Source organism: Leucoraja erinacea, chromosome 12 (genome assembly GCF_028641065.1).
Source record: "Leucoraja erinacea ecotype New England chromosome 12, Leri_hhj_1, whole genome shotgun sequence".
Classification (NCBI taxonomy): Eukaryota; Metazoa; Chordata; class Chondrichthyes; order Rajiformes; family Rajidae; genus Leucoraja; species Leucoraja erinaceus.
This window is the reverse complement of record NC_073388.1, coordinates 2,168,999-2,188,650: the sequence shown is the minus strand read 5'-3', so window position 1 is coordinate 2,188,650 and position 19,652 is coordinate 2,168,999. Positions and strand designations below refer to the sequence as shown.

The 19,652-nt window shown below is 43.8% G+C and overlaps 1 protein-coding gene across 3 annotated transcripts in view; it reads left to right on the top strand.

Moving 5' to 3' along the window:
- LOC129701991 (sodium- and chloride-dependent neutral and basic amino acid transporter B(0+)-like) overlaps positions 1-19,652 on the top strand; it is a 52,209-nt gene that overhangs the window by 13,308 nt on the left and 19,249 nt on the right. For all 3 annotated transcript variants that reach the window (XM_055643454.1, XM_055643453.1, XM_055643455.1), the window contains exons 3-7: positions 1,796-1,927; positions 10,929-11,096; positions 14,364-14,502; positions 16,173-16,305; positions 19,420-19,560. In XM_055643454.1, the coding sequence (XP_055499429.1) occupies positions 1,796-1,927; positions 10,929-11,096; positions 14,364-14,502; positions 16,173-16,305; positions 19,420-19,560 (713 nt within the window). The remainder of the gene's footprint in view (positions 1-1,795; positions 1,928-10,928; positions 11,097-14,363; positions 14,503-16,172; positions 16,306-19,419; positions 19,561-19,652) is intronic.

Below are 19,652 nucleotides of genomic sequence, written 5' to 3'. Positions count from 1 at the left end.
GTATTCAAAGGAATGCAGCGTCATTAATACTTGTTCAAAACACAATTACATTTACTGAGGAATGTGGATCGATGCATTGACACGTTGTATAACTACTTGTTAACTACTGGCTGTTAACAAGTGCTAACAGTAGTAGTTAACAAATCGTTTGTGTCTGATGGCCGTGCAGCGGTTGTTATCCATGTTCGTTTTGTAAAAAAATCCATATGGCAAATGTTTTTTTATTCATCTTTATTTACCAAAGCAAATTTGTATTTCTGTATGAAATATGGAAAATTAACACGAGGCCCCCCTTAAGCGCGGGGCCCAATTGGGAGCAATCGGTCCAATCGGCTTAAGGCCGGCCCTGTCACCAATGGTAATGGATCTGCAGTAAACAATGCAGCATTAATTTTGTGCCCAGTTCTATTTGTGACTCTATTTGAAAGTGCAATGCAGGGACTGATGGTGTATATTAACAGAATGAAGACACATGGAACTACAGCTGCTGGTTTGAGAAAAGAAATGTGCCTGAGTAACTCAACAGGTTAAGGAGCATCTCTGGAGGACATGGATAGGTGACATTTTAGGTCTGCACCCTTTCTTCAGATTCTGAAGCTGTCTAACCCATTGAGTTTAGTTTAAGTTTGTTTAGAAATGCAGCATGTAAACAGGCCTTTAGCCCATCGTCCATGCTGATCATTGATCACCTGCTTACACTAGTTCTATGTTTTTCCACTTTCTCATCCACTGTCTACATGCTACGGGCAATTTAGATGCCAATTAACCAGCAAACCCACATGTATTTGGGACATGGGAGGAAACTGGAGCATCCAGAGAAAACCTATGCAGTTACAGGAAGAATGTGCAAACTGGACACAGACAGCATTTGAGGTCAGGGTCGAACTGGGTTCTCTGGCGCTGTGAGGTAGCAGCTCTAGCTGCTGCATCACTGTGCTATCCAGCATCTGCAGTTCATGTGAACACAAAAATGCTGGAGAAACTCAGCGGGTGCAGCAGCATCTATGGAGCGAAGGAAATAGGTAACGTTTCGGGCCTAAACCCTTCTTCAGACTGATAGGGGGTGGCAGGGAGAAGGAAGGGGGGGGGGGAAGGAAGAGGAGGAGCCCGAGGGTTGGGGGATGGGAGGAGATAGCTCGAGGTCTAAGGAAGGGGAGGAGACAGCAAGGACTAACAAAATTGGGAGAATTCAATGTTCATGCCCGCCGGATGCAGGCTCCCCAAGCGGAATATGAGGTGTTGTTCCCCCAATTTCCGGTGTTGCTCACTCTGGCAATGGAGGAGACCCAGGACAGAGAGGTCGGATTGGGAATGGGAGGGGGAGTTGAAGTGCTGAGCCACCGGGAGGTCAGGTAGGTTCTTGCGGACCGAGCGGAGGTGTTCGGCGAAACGATCGCCCAACCTCCAATTAGTCTCACCGATGTAGATCAGCTGACATCTAGAACAGCGGATGCAGTAGATGAGGTTGGAGGAGATACAGGTGAACCTCTCGCACCTGGAACGACTGCTTGGGTCCTTGAATGGAGTCGAGGGGGGAGGTAAAGGGACAGGTGTTGCATTTCTTGCGGTTGCAACGGAAAGTGACGAGGGAGGAGGTGGTACGGGAGGGAAGGGAAGAATTGACAAGGTAGTTGCAGAGGGAGCGGTCTTTGCGGAAGGCAGACATTGGGGGAGATGGGAAGATGTGGCCAGTGGCGGGGTCAGGTTGGAGACAGACAATTTCATATGTCTTGAATGTCTCTTGCTTGAATGCACTGTACAGGTTCATTCACCTTTCCCTTCCCCTGTTTTCCAGGAGCATTTCTCATTCCCTACACAGTCATGCTGGCACTTATTGCAATGCCAATGTTTTTCTTGGAAACTTCCTTCGGGCAGTTTGCTAGCCTTGGTCCTGTCGCAGTGTGGAAAGCTGTGCCAATGCTACAAGGTAATGTTTATTTAATCTTCATCTGTTTAATAATTAAAGAAAGGAGAAATATTGGGTGATGTTGGTACTGTGTGAGAGGGGAAAGGGGAAGATAAGCTATGGATCAGCTGTATTAATTTTAAGCATTTTATAACATTAGTGTAAAAAATAAAGCCTTGATACATAATTCACTCAAATATTCAGCTATAAATTTCCAACTAACTTGCGGTTTTAACCAACTTTGGAAGGTTTTTACTAACCCTTGTATTGTACATTTTACAAAGACAGATAGAGACTCTGAAGCGACACACACAGAAAGTCAAATGCTTTCATTTCCTCATTTCAAGCAGTCAATTAATAAACCCAATATGTGGCCACTAATTATCAAAAATAAAGTTGTATTTATTTAAATTATGGAATGGAAAGGTGAACCATGTTGAGAATGCCGGCACCACAACCCCTCACCAACTAAGAACGTGCACACATGCATGTTTGTCCATCAACATCAGTGTCCAATCAGTGCTGGTTTCCCTTGTGCAACTTGTTCAGTGTCCGCTCTCTCATGTGATTGGGTTCCCGCCACTTATCGCTCCAAGACTTCCTGTTTGCCGTGACTCAATAAACCCGTGTTTTCATGCACCATGGGCGTTCTTGCTCTGCGCATGCGACGAGGATTCCAGCACCCTCTCCATTCTGGGCTGCAGCTAATGCTAACAACATCCGAAACCTGGCTGCAATGGAAGAAAACCTTCCAGGATTACGCCCAACATCTACCAATTTTGACACCAACGGCGAAACTGGAGAAAAGCAACAAAACTCAAGCTGCTTCACATACACTTGGGCCAACTCAGTCAAAAATACTTTAATGTACTACACTTACAAGGTGAATCAGATTTGACCAGCATATTTGCATCTCTCAATAACTATTGGGGGGGGGGGGGGCGGGGGGCAAGACAATGTTTTTACGGCGTGCTTCCAAATCACGCAGCAGCGACAGGCTCCAGAAAAGAACATCAACGATTTTATTAAGAGACTAACTATGGCTGTACTAGAATGCAAGCGTAAAGATATCCAGCCAAACAAGTTCGAGGAAACAATATTCATGCAGGCGTTGATTATCGGGACCGGTGACAAAAAAACACACGAGAGCCATTTGTCTGAAAAGCATGATTTGTACTGGGACAACGCCTGCTCCACTGCTTGTTATAGGGAAGCAATGGGGAAGGGTCTTACCCAGCTTCAATCGAATCATTCACCGCTGATTCAAGCAATATGGGATGGAGAACCCCCTCCCCAAAGACGTCAATGTTTGCCAACGCCAACCAACCCATGACTCACAGCTATGACCACGTCAACCTTCACAAAGGTTGACATGGTCGTAACTGCAGTGAAAGTCACATACAGGTGTCCGACTGCAAGCACAAAAACACAGTTTGCAGGATCTGTCGGAAGGTAGGGCACATCGAGAAGTTATGTTTTGCAAAGCAACGTGCCAGAGGGAAACGGCAAACTTAGACTCGCAGCTCCACATGAGTAGACGACCATTACATAGACGTTGGAACCGTTTTCAAAACCCATGGGACGAAAAGTCAGAGCCAGCCTCCATACGTGGTTATGCTGACAGTACACAACCAGCCCATGAGGTTTGAACTGGATACAGGTTCAGCCGCCAGTTTGATAGGTGAGTCGTCGTTACGCCAAATACCAAAATTACAGCGTCCAGATTTGGTCTTCTGCAGCTACAACCGGAGATAGTATCGATGAACTTGTAGTTTTTATGGCAGAAGTTGCTCATCATGGCGACTTGTTCCATTTACCAGTGCATGTGATCAGGGGAGGCCAACAGTCGGATAGAAATTGGATGAACACAAAAAATAGGTACTTCGAGCCAGCACCACCATTCATGGTTGATCATTCAAAATCAGTACCCTGTTCCGGCTATTTCCCCATATCCCTTGATTTCCTTAGCCCGAAGTGCTAAATCTAACTCTCTCTTGAAAAAATCCAGTGAATTGTCCTCCACTGCCTTCTGTGGCAGATCATTCCACAGATTCACAATTCTCAGGGTGAAAAGGGTTTTCCTCATATCAGTCCTAAATGGCCATCCTCTTATTCTTAAACTGTGATCCCTGGTTCTGGACTCCCCCAACATCGGGAACATTGTTCCTGCATCTACCCTATCCTCTAATAATAGAATATATTTCCATAAGATCCCCTCTCATTCTAAATTCCAGCAAATACAAGCCCAGTCGACCCATTCATTCATCATATGACAGTCCCACCATCCCGGGAATTAACCTAGTGATCCTACGCTGCACTCCATCAAAAGCAATAATGGCCTTCCTCATATTAGAACACCAACGTTGCACACAATACACCAGGTTAGGTCTTACCAGGGCTCTGTACAACTATAGTAGGACCTCCTTGCTCCCAAACTGAAATCCTCTCGCAATGAAGGCCAGCATGCCATTGGCTTTCTTCACTGCCTTCTGTACCTGCATGCTTACTTTCAGTGACTGATGTACAAGCACACCCAGGTCTCGTTGCACCTCTCCTTCACCTATTCAAGTTCAAGTTAAGTTCAAGTTACATTTATTGTCACATGCACCAATTGGTACAGTGATATTTGAGTTATTATACCATACAAAGAAAAAAAGAGCACAATACACAATAGAGTTTAACATCAACGTTTCCCACTGTGAGGGAAGGCAATAAAGTTCCGTCATCTTCCTCATTGTTAAAGTCAGTGCTGCCCGTGACTGGAAGCTCCGCAAACGACAGCTCCATGGTGTTAATCAGCAGGCCCAGCACTCTGGAGCTCCAACACAGCGATCCCCGGTAAGGCATTGCCTACTCCTCGATGGAATTCAGTGTTGTGCCACTGCCGTAGCTCTGGCTGGTCTCCGGCAGGAAAGGGCGTGCCAATCCAGTTGGTTGGCTGCAAGGGGGGAGCGGAGATATGACTCGGAGAAAAGACGCAACCTTGTGACTGGGAAATGGTTTCCACTCTTCCCCCTCCCACCCCCACATAAAAAAGGCTAGGAAACTTCCAAAAACATACTTTTAGACAGACTAAAAACAATAAAAAGGCTGAAAGGACGGACAAACTGTTGGCGAGGCTGCCACGCGCGGCGCCACTCGATGATCAGAATTCTGACATGATTATTCTGAGACCAGTATTCTGACACCATTCAGATAATAATCTACCTTCCTGTTCTTGCTACCAAAATGGATAACCTCACATTTATCCACATTATACTGTATCTGCCATGCTTCTGCCCACTCACCCAACCTATCCAAGTCACCCTACAGCCTCAAAGCATCCTGCTCGCAGCTCACACTGCCACCCAGTTTTATGTCACCTGGAAACTTAGAGATGTTACATTTAATTCCCTCATCTAAATCGTTAATATATATTGTAAACAACTGGGGTCCCAGCACCGAGCCTTGCGGCACCCCACTAGTCACTGCCTGCCATTCTGAAAAGTTCTCTATCCATGTCAATACCCTACTCCCTATGCCATGTGCTCAGATTTTGCACACTAATCTCTTGTGTGGAGCCTTGTCAAATACTTTTTGAAAGTCCAGATACACCTTATTTACTGGCTCTCCCTTATCCATTCTACTTGTTACATCCTCAAAAAAAATCCAAAAGATTAGTCAAGCATGATTTCCCCTTCGTAAATCCATGCGGACTTTGACCGATCCCATCACTGCTTTCCAAATGCGCTGCTATAACATCTTTAATAATGGACTCCAGCATCTTCCCCAAGACTGATGTAAGGCTAACTGGTCTATAATTCCTCGTCTTCTCTCTCCCTCTTTTCTTAAAAAGTGAAGGTACATTGGCTACCCTTCAGTCCACAGGAACTGATCCAGAGTCATGAGAACATTGGAAAATGATATCCAATGCATCCACGATTTCGAGGGCCACCTCTGGGGTACTCTGGAATGCAGACCATCTGGCTCTGGGGATTTATCTGCCTTCAGTCCAAACTGTTTACCTAACACCATTTTCTGACTAATGTGGATTCCCTTCAGTTCCTCCCTCCCACTAGATCCTTGGTCCCCTAGTATTTCCAGGAGATTGTTTGTATCTTCCTTAGTAAGGACTGAACCAAAGTACTTGTTTAACTGTTCTGACATTTCCTTGCTTTTCATTATAAATTCATCCCCTGCCACAAATTGAAGACCTATATGCAACCCTCTCAGGAGGACAGCAGTTCTCAACATTAGAAACATAGACATAGAAACATAGAAATTAGGTGCAGGAGTAGGCCATTCGACCCTTCGAGCCTGCACCGCCATTTAATATGATCATGGCTGATCCTCCAACTCAGTATCCCGTACCTGCCTTCTCTCCATACTACCTGATCCCCTTAGCCACAAGGGCCACATCTAACACCCTCTTAAATATAGCCAATGAACTGGCCTCAACTACCCTCTGTGGCAGAGAGTTCCAGAGATTCACCACTCTCTGTGAAAAAAGTTCTTCTCATCTCGGTTTTAAAGGATTTCCCCCGTATCCTTAAGCTGTGACCCCTTGTCCTGGACTTCCCTAACATCGGGAACAATCTTCCTGCGTCTAGCCTGTCCAACCCCTTAAGAATTTTGTAAGTTTCTATAAGATCCCCTCTCAATCTCCTAAATTCTAGAGAGTATAAACCAAGTCTATCCAGTCTTTCTTCATAAGACCGTCCTGACATCCCAGGAATCAGTCTGGTGAACCGTCTCTGCACTCCCTCTATGGCAATAATGTCCTTCCTCAGATTTGGAGACCAAAACTGTATGCAATACTCCAGGTGTGGTCTCACCAAGACCCTGTACAACTGCAGTAGAACCTCCCTGCTCCTATACTCAAATCCTTTTGCAATGAAAGCTAACATACCATTCGCTTTCTTTACTGCCTGCTGCACCTGCATGCCTACCTTCAATGACTGGTGTACCATGACACCCAGGTCTCGCTGCATCTCCCCCTTTCCCAATCGGCCACCATTTAGATAATAGTCTGCTTTCCCGTTTTTGCCACCAAAATGGATAACCTCACATTTATCCACATTATACTGCATCTGCCAAACATTTGCCCATTCACCCAGCCTATCCAAGTCACCTTGCAGTCTCCTAGCATCCTCCTCACAGCTAACACTGCCCCCCAGCTTAGTGTCATCTGCAAACTTGAAGATATTGCCTTCAATTCCCTCATCCAGATCATTAATATATATTGTAAATAGCTGGGGTCCCAGCACTGAGCCTGCGGTACCCCACTAGTCACTGCCTGCCATTGTGAAAAGGACCCGTTTACTCCTACTCTTTGCTTCCTGTTTGCCAGCCAGTTCTCTATCCACATCAATACTGAACCCCCAATGCCTTGTGCTTTAAGTTTGTATACTAATCTCTTATGTGGGACCTTGTCGAAAGCCTTCTGGAAGTCCAGATACACCACATCCACTGGTTCTCCCCTATCTACGCTACTAGTTACATCCTCGAAAAATTCTGTAAGATTCGTCAGACATGATTTACCTTTTGTAAATCCATGCTGACTTTGTCCAATGATTTCACCACTTTCCTGAAGCATGTCTATCATCAAGTCATGCTGGATAAAGAGTCTTGGGACATTACAACAATCAACATACATTGGGGCCTATTTTGCTACACGCGGTTACCATTTGAATGAATACATTTTTAATGAATGAATACGTTTGGAGTGAGTTCTGCCCCTGGTATATTCCAGTGCCTTATTGATAACCTAGTTAAGAATGTTCCTTATGTGTGTGCTTACCTTGATGACATATAAGTAACTGGTACATCAGAGGCACACCATCTTGAAACACTGGTCAGGGTACTTTCTCGCCTAAAGGAAGCTAGCTTTACACTAAAGAGTGAAAAGTGCACATTTCTGACTGACTCAGTCGATTACCTTGGCAATAGAGTTGATAAGATAGGTGTCCATCCCCAGGACCACAATATCAAAGCTGTAAAAGAGGCCCCACGCCAACAGAACGTTGCACAGTTGCGCTCTTTCCTTGGGCTAGTTATGCATTACAATCGGTTCATAAATCAGTTGGCTACAGTGTTGGTGCCCTTGTACCGATTACTCCAGAAGGACCAACACTGGGTATTGCCGAATTGAGAGCATTTGAACAAATAAAAGCAGCCCTCAGTTCCAGGTTAAAGGAGCTCTACAGGTTGGTGGGCCCGACAGCCCTTCACCTGAGTTTCAACCATTTACGAGCCATCGACTTAAACTAAACTGTCTGGATGGCTGTCTATCATGAGGCAGTCGAGTAATTGTTCCCCCTCAAGGCAACAGGCGCATACTCCGTGACTTGCACGATGCTCATCCTGGTGTTAGAATGAAGACACTGGCGAGAAGCTAGGTGTGGTGGCCTAAAATTGATCGAGATATTGAGAATATGGTACGCACTTGTTCCATTTGTCAGCTAACGCAGAATGTATCCCCCAAAGTTCCCCTTAAACCGTGGGCATAGCCCGATTCTCCTTATTTTGCACTGTTTTGGGGACATGTTTCTAGGTATTGTTGCTGCCCATTCGAAGTGGATAGAGACGCTACCTACTCATATGTCGTGTACTTCGGCAGCTACTGTATCTAAATTACGATCAGTCTTTGCTACATTTGGCATTCCGGAAATGATTGTATCTGACAACAGCACAGAATTCAAGGAATTTGTGGAGAAGAATGGTATTAGCCAGAATAGTAAATACCACCATGGGTATATGACAATAGCACTTTATCACATAGAAACATAGAAAATAGGTGCAGGAGTAGGCCATTCGGCCCTTTGAGCCTGCACCGCCATTCAATATGATCATAGCTGATCATCCAACTCAGTATCCCGTACCTGCCTTCTCTCCATACCCCCTGATCCCTTTAGCCACAAGGGCCACATCTAACTCCCTCTTAAATATAGCCAATGAACTGGCCTCAACTACATTCTGTGGCAGAGAGTTCCAGAGATTCACCACTCTGTGTAAAAAATGTTTTTCTCATCTCAGTCCTAAAAGATTTCCCCTTTATCCTTAAACTGTGACCCCTTGTTCTGGACCCCTTGTCCTGGTCTTGATGCATCACGCAGCATCAAATGGTCTTGTTGAGCATGCAGTGCAAACGGTGAGACGAGGCCTCATGAAACGAATGCAAGGTGACTTGATGGCAAAATTAAATTGTTTCCTTTTCCATTATCGGTCCATTCCAAATGAATTAGCGGGCACATCCCCAGCTTAATTAATGTTCATACGTCCTTCATGTACCAGATTCGAGCTTCTACAGCCGACCATCCAGAAACATATATACAAAAAACAAGAGGCCATGAAGCAGAACCATGAGACCCACACCAGGCTGCAAACATTTAGCACTGAGGACAAAGTCTACACTCGACTCGCGCACAATTAAAGCTGGCAATCAGCCGTTGTCCGACATTGTAACAGTCAAGTGGCTGAACTAGAACTCTCAGACGGAGAGTTGTCAGACGACATCTACGCCAGAGAACAGATGAAACACCCAGGGAAGAGACCCCGACGGACGAAGCCATCGTTCAAGCAGGTGAAACAACAGATACAACACCATGTGATGAAGGGCTTCCATGTGTACAGACCTCTTCAGCAGGTGATCAAGAAGACACCGAGATAGAAGATGCTCCCCTGCGTCGGATGGTCGACTGGTCGCAGGCCATATAAAAGCGGGGGTCATTTCACTGTCTTTCTATGTCCAGTTGAATTGATTTTGTTTGTTTTTTCTCGCTGCAATCCCCTCCTATGGGGGGAGGGATGAACCATATTGTGAACGCAGGCGCCATGACCCCTCACCAGCCGGGAACATGCACACGTGCTTGCCTGTCTATCACACAGACCATCAACATCAGTGTCCACTCAGAGCGGGTCACCCTTGCGCCACTTGTTCGGTGTCCACATTCACTCACGTGATTGGTCCCCGCCACATCTCGCTCTGTCACTTCCTGTTTGCCGTGACTCAATAAGCCCGTGTTTTCATGCACCATGGTCATTCTTGCTCCGTGCATATGCAAACAAAAAGGAAGGAAAGGAAAGATACAGAATGGAAACAAGCCCTTCCACCCACCAAGACCACACCAACCATCAATCATCCTGTTCACACTAGTTCTACGTTATCCCATTCTCTCAACCACTCCCACACACCGGGGGCAATTTATAGAGGCCAGTTATCCTACAAACCTCCATGTCTTAGTAATTTGGGAAATAATTCTAAATTTCAATGTTATTAAGCTGGAAAGTGTGCAGAGAAGTTTTACGATGATGTTGCCAGGACTCAAGGGCCTGAGCTATAGGGAGAGATTAGGCAGGCAAGGACTTTATTCCTTGGTTCACAGGAAGGCGAGAAGCGTATAAAATCATGGGGGGAATAGATAGGTGAATGCAGAGTCTTTAACTACGTGTAGCGGCATCAAGAACCATAGGACAGGTTTAAGGTGAGAGATAGGAACTTGCAGGGCAACTATTTCACTCAACATGAACAAGCTGCCAGAGGAGGTAGTTGAGGCATGTACGATATACAACATTTATAAAATATTTTGTGGATAGAAAAGATTTAGAGGGATATGGACCAAATGCAGACAAAAGGGACTGGCTTTTATGGGGCATCTTGCAAGGCATGGATGAGTTGGGCTGAAGTGCTTCTTTTCGTGCTGTATGACTATGAGTATAATATGAATATAATTTATAACATAAAATATAATGGTGCCAGAGAGTAGCTGAACAAAGCTGATTTACCCGATCAACTGAATCTATGAAAGATTTTTTACCAATTAAATATTTACAGAGTAATAGATTCTTACAGCGTAGAAACTGGCCCTTCGGCCCAACTTGCCCACACTGGCCAACATGTCCCATGAACACTAGTCCTACCTGCCTGGGTTTGGCCCATATCACCCTAAACCTGTCCTATCCCTGTACTCGTCTAAATATTTCTTAAGCGTTGCAATACAATCTGCAAGTAAACTTGAAGTAAACCTCTTTGTTCCATTTCTAGGTGTGGGAATCACCATGGTCCTTTTCAGTACAATTATTGATATTACCTACAACTGCATCATCGCCTACAGCCTGTTCTACCTGTTTGCTTCTTTCCAATCTCCTCTGCCATGGTCAGACTGCTTCAGCTGGTGGGGTGCAGATGAAACCTGTAGTCGGACACCCAGAGGTACTGAGCTAACTCTGTTGGGTAATGTAATGGATTCCCAGTAATCTGTCTAGTGGACATGTGTCCACCCGTTGGTCTGAGGGGCTCCATCCCTAGTATACCCACATCATCCTGTGGACTGTGCATCATTTTATACTCATTTTTGAAATGTGGCTTATGTTTATTGTTGTTACATGTACCGAGGTACAGTGTTTTATTTTCGGATTGTGAAAGGGTGCTTTCAATGCCATTTCATTCCATCATTGGTACATTTTCTTTAGTCTTTAGAATTTCTTTATTCAGACGGTGGTGAATCTGTGGAATTCATTGCCACAAAAGGCTGTGGAGACCTAGTCAATGGATATTTTTTAAGGCAGATAAATAGGTTCTTGATAAGTAGAGCCAGGATTTTGCAATAAATGCCATGTGCCTTTTCATGCCTTTTTTGATGATTTCACCAGGATAATGCCTTTTTCACGATCAAATGAGGGGCTAGGCTAGATGCAGGGAGATTGTTCCCGATGTTGGGGAAGTCCAGAACAAGGGGTCACAGTTTAAGGATAAGGGGGAAATCTTTTAGGACCGAGATGAGGAAAAACATTTTCACACAGAGAGTGGTGAATCTCTGGAATTCTCTGCCACAGAAGGTAGTTGTGGCCAGTTCATTGACTATATTTAAGAGGGAGTTAGATGTGGCCCTTGTGGCTAAAGGGATCAGGGGGTATGGAGAGAAGGCAGGTACAGGATACTGAGTTGGATGATCAGCCATGATCATCTTGAATGGCGGTGCAGGCTCGACGGGCCGAATGGCCTACTCCTGCACCTATTTTCTATGTTTCTTTTTTTGTTTTTATTTTTATTTTATTAGGAGTTAATACAGTACAAAACAGTACAGTGGAACCTAATTTTAGGTGCCAACCATGTCATACTGCAATCCATTCTATGTACAACCTCTAGTTTTATGTTATGAAAAGGAAGTAAGCAAGACAAGAAAAAGAAAACAATAGAAAGAGGAAAAAGAGGAAAAATAGATGGTAGAGAATAGAAAAACGTGAAATGTGTATATAAAAAAAAGAAAAAGTGGGAAGTAGAAATAGAAGAGAAGGCCCCTTAAAAGAGAAATTTTCAAATCTGTATTCGGAGATGTAGATCTATCCACGTCATGAACTGAAATCAGCAATCTTTACGGTACCGCTGCATCACATGATTCCAAAACGTCGATGAAAGGCCAATTCTTTAAGAATTGGTCATATTTATCTATTAGTCGGTCTCATTTCTTCAAGGCGTGCTATGTCCATCATATTCCTAATCCACATTTTAACAGTTGGTATGGTTGTATTTTTCCAAAATTTAAGTATCAATTTCTTTCCAATTATTAACCCATAATTAAAAAAAACATTTTGGTCTTTATTTAAATTGGTATCTTGTCCTATTATTCCAAATATAATCCATTCCGTTTTGGGTTCTATTCTTGACTTGAAAAGCTTTGTAAATATATCAAATATATCACTCCAAAGTTTATTCAACTTTGTACATCCTACAAATGAATGTGTTATATTAGCGTTTTGAAACAAACATTTATCGCATCTGGGAGAGACGTTTGGATAAAATCTATTCAACCTCGTTTTTGAATAATATAGTCTATGTAATAATTTGAATTGCATTAAATTATGTCATGCATTAATAGAACAGTTATGTGTATTCATCAAATACTTTTCCCATCTATCCTTCGAGATCTTTATCATTAGCTCATGTTCCCAATCTTCCCTTAGTGCTTCTGTTGAGGGTGATTCTCTATTTAATATATTATTCTAAAAGTATGATATTAATTTTTGTGACTCAGCCTTAATATTCATTACCTCTTCTAAAGGGTCTAAAAATATAGTTTGAAATCTATGTGTATATTTCTTCATAAAGTCACATACCTGTATATATTTAAAATATTGATTATCCTTCAATTTAAATTTTAATTTTAATTGTTGAAATGATAACAGTTTGCCCAATTCATACATATCCCCCAAGTGCCTAAATCAACCTTTTTTGCTAAAAGGTCATGCTATTTTCTCTAGTTATACCGTGATTACAATGATGTTTTCTATGTTAACACGTCAACATTAATGTTATTATTAACATGTTAGCACAGTATAAATTACAAGAAAATTTCCACCACCGAGGCGAAACCGGGGGCGCCACCGTCGGTCATTCATTAATTTGTGCCGCTGCCCGCTGGTTCATTCTTCTCCAAAATCTACTTATTGCTTCCAATTTTGCAAACTTCCCACAAGCTACCACTTCCCTTGAGAAACGTGGCAAAACATTAGTGAATAACTTGCAGGTTTTCAACAAAGTAACTGATGATATTCGTAAAGTTCCAAGCGATATAGATAAAGACATACAAGGAAAATGTGAAAGAGTGATTTTAGCTAACAAAGATATTGAAGAAATAGAAAACATAGCTAAAGTTTTCAAACGTAGTTGTAATGCACAAGACATCGACATGAATATAGAGTCTGTAGCTTGTTTCGGGTATGCACCAGTGACCTCAGCTGAGGTAGAAAGAAGTTTTTCTCAACTGAAGCATATTCTGTCTGACAGATGGCATAGTTTAACTCCAGATAATTTGAAAAAATGCTAGTAATTATGTGCAACCAGGCAACTTTGGTCATTTGGTAGACAAAAGTGCTTGAGAAACTCAGCGGGTGCAGCAGCATCTATGGAGCGAAGGAAATATGGAGAGTTTCGGGCCAAAACCCTACAAATGTAAAGCACTTTGGCCAACGAGAGTTGTTTTTTAAATGTGCTATATAAATAAATGTGACTTGACTTGACTTGACCACCTTAACCCTAACTTTGGTCATTTAATGTAGTATACCTTTATAATATCAGTTTTAACCATATTTTGGTGGTGGAAATACATGCCTTTTCGTGCCTTTTTTGTAATTTTACCATGCCTTTTTGCTTGCCTATTTCAGAGATTTTTAGTGCCTAAACATCCTGGCTCGATTGATAAGTATGGGTGTCAGGGGTTATGGGGAGAAGGCAGAAGAATGGGGTTGAGAGGGAACGATAGATCAGCCTTGATTGAATGGCGGAGTAGACATAATGGCCCAAATGGTCTAATCCTGCTCCTGTCACTTATGAACATGACGACATTGGTGAGGCCATGCTTGGAGCACAGTGTTCAGTTTTAATCAGCCAGCTATACGAAGGGTGTAATTAAGCTGGAAGGAATGCAGAGAAAATAGCAGAAATAATTCTCAGTGAAATGTCTCACCCCACATTTCCCAGATCCGCTCTGCAACCTCACTCTATACGGCGGATATTCTGAAGTCGTTAACACAACCTGGCTGCAGGCAAACAACAAAACCTGTTCCAATGGATCAGAAATCTATGTTCCTCACCAAGGCCCAAGTGAACAATACTGGGAGTAAGTAATGCTGCAGAGAATGGCACCTCATACATTTATATTTATATCAATAACTTTCCTCAATCTGAAACATCACCCATTCCTTCTCTCCAAAGATGCTGCGTCCCGCTGAGTTACTCCAGCATTTTCTGTCTATCTTTGGTGTAAACCAGCAACTGCAGTTCATTCCTACGCATTTGGTGAGGGATTCTTGTTTTATCAAGAGCAGTTTGATTAAGTTTACTTACACCAACATGTTTACTTTAATTTAGAGATACAGCGTGGAAACAGACCCTTTGGCCCACCAGGTCCACGCCAACCATCGATCACACTAGTTCTATGTTATCCCACTTTCTTATGCACCCCATACACACTAGGGGCAGTGTATTTCCACTTCTCCAAAGACGTTCGAGTTTGTAGGTTAAATGGCCTCTGCAAATTGCCCGAATGTGTAGGGAATGAACTGGCAATCAGTTGTAGGTGTGGAGCCGGTGGACCAATTTTTTCATACTGTACCTTCCAATCAATCTATCCATACAGACAACCCAGACCCAGGTTGATGGAGCTCTGAGGCAGCGGCAAACTGAATACAGTTGGTTTATTAACCTGTGACAATGATAACTAAATCGTATGAATGTTGCCACATTTAACAATGCCAAACAGCATAGAAGATTTGCAACCTAGGAGGAGGCCATTCAGCCTATCACATCCTTGCTGGTTGAAATAGAGCCATTCCACCCCAACGTCACATTCAACAGCAGGTCTTTTGCTCTGAGTTCACTGCACTTCAAGCACGATTAATTTCCTGAGTGGTTGCATATGCATAAGGTATTGTCACATGAAGAGCCTGCATGCTGATATGTATTTAAATTTGACAGAGTAATTTGGAGGACAGTGGGAGGAATAAGACAATGTCACAGGATTACATGGGATCTGGGTCCAATGTTGAGGACTCCCAGCACTGCCCTCCCACTGTGCTGTCGCCACTGGTGGGTCTGTCTTGCTGATGAGCCAGGGCATACCCAGGCTTTCAAGTGGAGGCAAAAGAGACTGCAGATGCTGGAGACACTAGGAACTGCAGATGCTGGGTTACAAAAAAAATACTGGAGTAACTCTGCAGGTCAGGCAGCATCTGTGGAGGATAATGATAGCAATGATTGAGGTCAGGACCCTTCTTCAGACTGGTTGCAGTAGGGTGGAGAAAGCCCAAAGAGAGGTGGGGTTGGAACAAAGATTAACAAGTGATGGGCAGATTCAGGTGCGGATGATTGGCAGATGGTTAAGCAATGGCTAGAAATGAGAGGACTGAAAGTGTGAGATAAGGAGGCAAGGATTAAACAGGTGTGAAATGTGAACCCACATGAAGGATTATAGGTGGAAGGGAATGGGAACAAAGAGAAAGGGAAAGGGAGAAATTAGTGATAATCCAGGTGGGCTCAGGGAAGAGAGGAGGGAAAAAAGGGGAGTGGCTGGTAGCTAAAAATGTAGAATTCAACATTCATTCCATTGGGTTGTACGCTACACAAGTGGAACATGAAGTGGTATTCCTCCAGTTTGTATGCAGCCTCACTCTTGCAATGGAAGAGGCCCAGGACAGAAAGGGCAAATTCATGTATAATTAACTAAATATTTTTGTGCTCTTTATTTAATGCTGACTGATACAAAATGTCTTCTGTTGTCATTTTATTTAGAAAGTTTGTTTTACGCCGCGCAAGTTCAGTGGGCGAGACAGGGGAGATAGTCTGGTACTTGGCCCTCTGTCTGCTTCTGGCCTGGCTGATCGTTTGTGGAGCACTTTCTAAAGGAATCAAATCTTCAGGAAAGGTGAAATGATTGTTGACAAACAGCACTAAACAACTGGTGACAATGTACAGATTTCCACATTTACAAATCTGCTTTAAAATTACTGTGGGTAACACACAAAGAAACCTGCAGAGGGAAATAACGTCATAATTAAAAAAGATGACAATACAGAAATTAAGGAAATGGTTGACATTGAAAAATTCCTTATGTATTCATTCGAGAGGAAAAGCTGAATGTTGATGATGTTATAGGAGTCTGTGTGCATTAACCATTAAAAACTTCTGGCTATGAACTGGAAGTAATCAATAGGGCTGATCACTGGGATTTGGAAATTGATGGCAGGTCAAAAGTTAGGTTTCTTGCAACTAGTGGCTCTCCTTTGAATCTCCAAAGACTTTCCATGTTCGATAAGGGACCATCTTGGCATGTGGTACAACATGCTCCATCTGTTGTAATGTGCACAAATCCAAGAGTAATCTAGAAACTCTACAGCAGGCAGGGAGAAGTTAAATGATCTGTTAGATGTACCGAGTCTTAGCAATCTGGCAGATTTGCTTTTATAGGTGCTATAGCTTTAAGCATCACTGCACAAGTTGCTGAAACATAATGGATTGTGGATTGGACATAAAACAAGAAATTGTATTCTGAGAGTTGGAACAGTTTCTCTGAGTCCACAGTTCTTGCTCACGATGATTTAATTTGTTCATTGGTACTTAATCGTCATGTCTCTACATATTGTGAAATTCTTTGATTTCTGTAAATTCGGTAAAATCATATAAATTAGCACAGTCATAAATAAGTACAAAAATGCAATGATTGTAGTGCGTGAATAGTAGATGTCACCAACGCAGTACGCAAAGGGAGAACGTCAAAACAAAGAACTGCAGATACTGGTTAATACACAAAAGGACACAATGTGTTGGAATAACTCAGAAGGTGAGGCAGCATCTCTGGAGAACATGGATAGGTGATGTTTCTCCTCCGCCTAGCAGAGCTGGTCCTTACCCTCAATAACTTCACGTTCGACTCCTCCCATTTCCTCCAAATACAAGGCGTAGCTATGGGCACACGCATGGGCCCCAGCTATGCCTGCCTATTTGTAGGTTACGTCGAGCAATCCTTGTTCAATACATACCAGGGCCCCATCCCCGACCTCTACCTCCGCTACATCGACGACTGCTTTGGTGCCACCTCCTGCACCCGCACACAACTGACTGACTTCATCCACTTCACCACTAACTTCCATCCGGCACTCAAATACACCTGGACCATTTCCGACACTTCCCTACCATTCCTTGACCTCACTATCTCCATTGCAGGTGATAGGCTTCTGACCGACATACACTATAAACCCACTGACTCCCATGGCTATCTGGACTACACTTCTTCCCACCCTGCTTCCTGTAAGGACTCCATCCCCTACTCCCAATTCCTCCGTCTACGCCGCATCTGCTCCACGGATGAGGCGTTCCACACCAGGACATCTGAAATGTCCTCATTATTCAGGGAACGGGGGTTCCCCTCCTCCACCATAAATGAGGCTCGCACCAGGGTCTCTTCCATACCCCGCAACACTGCTCTCTCTCCCCATCCCCCCACTCGCAACAAGGGCCGAGTCCCCCTAGTCCTCACCTTTCACCCCACCAGCCGTCACATACAAAAAGTAATCCTCCGTCAGTTTCGCCACCTCCAACGTAACCCCACCACTCGCCACATCTTCCCATCTCCCCCCATATCTGCCTTCCGCAAAGACCGCTCCCTCCATAACTCCCTTGTCAATTCTTCCCTTCCCTCTCATACCACCCCCTCCCCAGGCACTTTCCCTTGCAACCGCAAGAGATGTAACACTTGTCCTTTTACCTCCCCCCTCGACTCCGTTCAAGGACCCAAGCAATCGTTCCAGGTGCGACAGAGGTTTACCTGCATCTCTTCCAACCTCATCTATTGCGTCCGCTGCTCTAGATGTCAGCAGATCTATATCGGTGAGACCAAGCGGAGGTTGGGCGATCGTTTCGCCGAACACCTCCGCTCGGTCCGCAATAACCAAGCTGACCTCCCGGTGGCTCAGCACTTCAACTCCCCCTCCCACTCCGTCTCCGACCTCACTGTCCTGGGTCTCCTCCATGGCCACAGCGAGCAGCACCGGAAATTGGAGGAACAGCACCTCATATTCCGTTTGGGGAGTCTGCATCCTGGGGGCATGAACATCGAATTCTCCCAATTTTGTTAGTCCTTGCTGTCTCCTCCCCTTCCTCAGTCACCCTGCTGTCTCCTCCCATCCCCCAGCCTTCGGGCTCCTCCTCTTTTTTCCTTTCTTGTCCCCGCCCACCCCCGCCCCCGATCAGTCTGAAGAAGGGTTTCGGCCCGAAACGTTGCCTATTTCCTTCGCTCCATAGATGCTGCTGCACCCGCTGAGTTTCTCCAGCTTTTTTGTGTAACCTTCGATTCTCCAGCATCTGCAGTTCCTTCTTAAACATAGGTGATGTTTCTGTCGTTTGGTGATGTTACCGATCAATCAATCGATTAATTAATCATTTAATGCTAATTTTAGATTTGCAGTGATAATTATTTGTGAGCCAAGGTATACACGAAGTGAAAGTCTGTGTATGGAATTAGTCGTCAAATAAAGCAGATACGACTCGAGGAGTGAAATGAAATGCTCAAGGGACCACATTCCCCAATGTGTGCCTCCTAAGAATGCAACATAAATTAGAATACATTTGTGGTGCATAATTGATTCTCAATGGGCTTCTCCTGTGTAAATGTTTTGCTCCTCTAAATATTGTAGAATTTAAATTCTGTTAAATGTGCTTCTCAATTATGTGATGTGAATAATAATCTTTAGCTCCAATCTTTTTACTTAGTGTAGACACAAGGAATTGCACATGCTGATTTACAAAATAAGACACAAAGTGCTAGAGTAACTCAGTGGGTCAGGCAGCTTCTCTGGAGAACATGGTTATGCTGCAAAAGGTTCCTGACCAAAACCACCAATTTGTCTTCTCCAGAGATGCTGCATGACCCAATGAGTTACTCCAGAAGCTGTCATTTTTTATTTAGTGTTTCACTAAATCAAATATTGCAGATGTTAAATCAGGAACAGAAGACAACCTAACAGTCCTTTTCCACATTCAGGTGGTTTATTTCACTGCAACATTTCCGTACGTGGTTCTGACTGCACTTCTGATTCGAGGGCTGACCCTGGAGGGAGCCTGGAAAGGGATTGAATTCTACATTGGAAGCAAGTCGGACTTCTCAAAGCTGGCTGATGCTGAGGTAATCTCACCAGGGTAATCAACCTTCTTTTGGCTGAATATTTCAATCAGATATTTCCACGTTTCTGCTTCTTCCTTCATGGATGAAATATT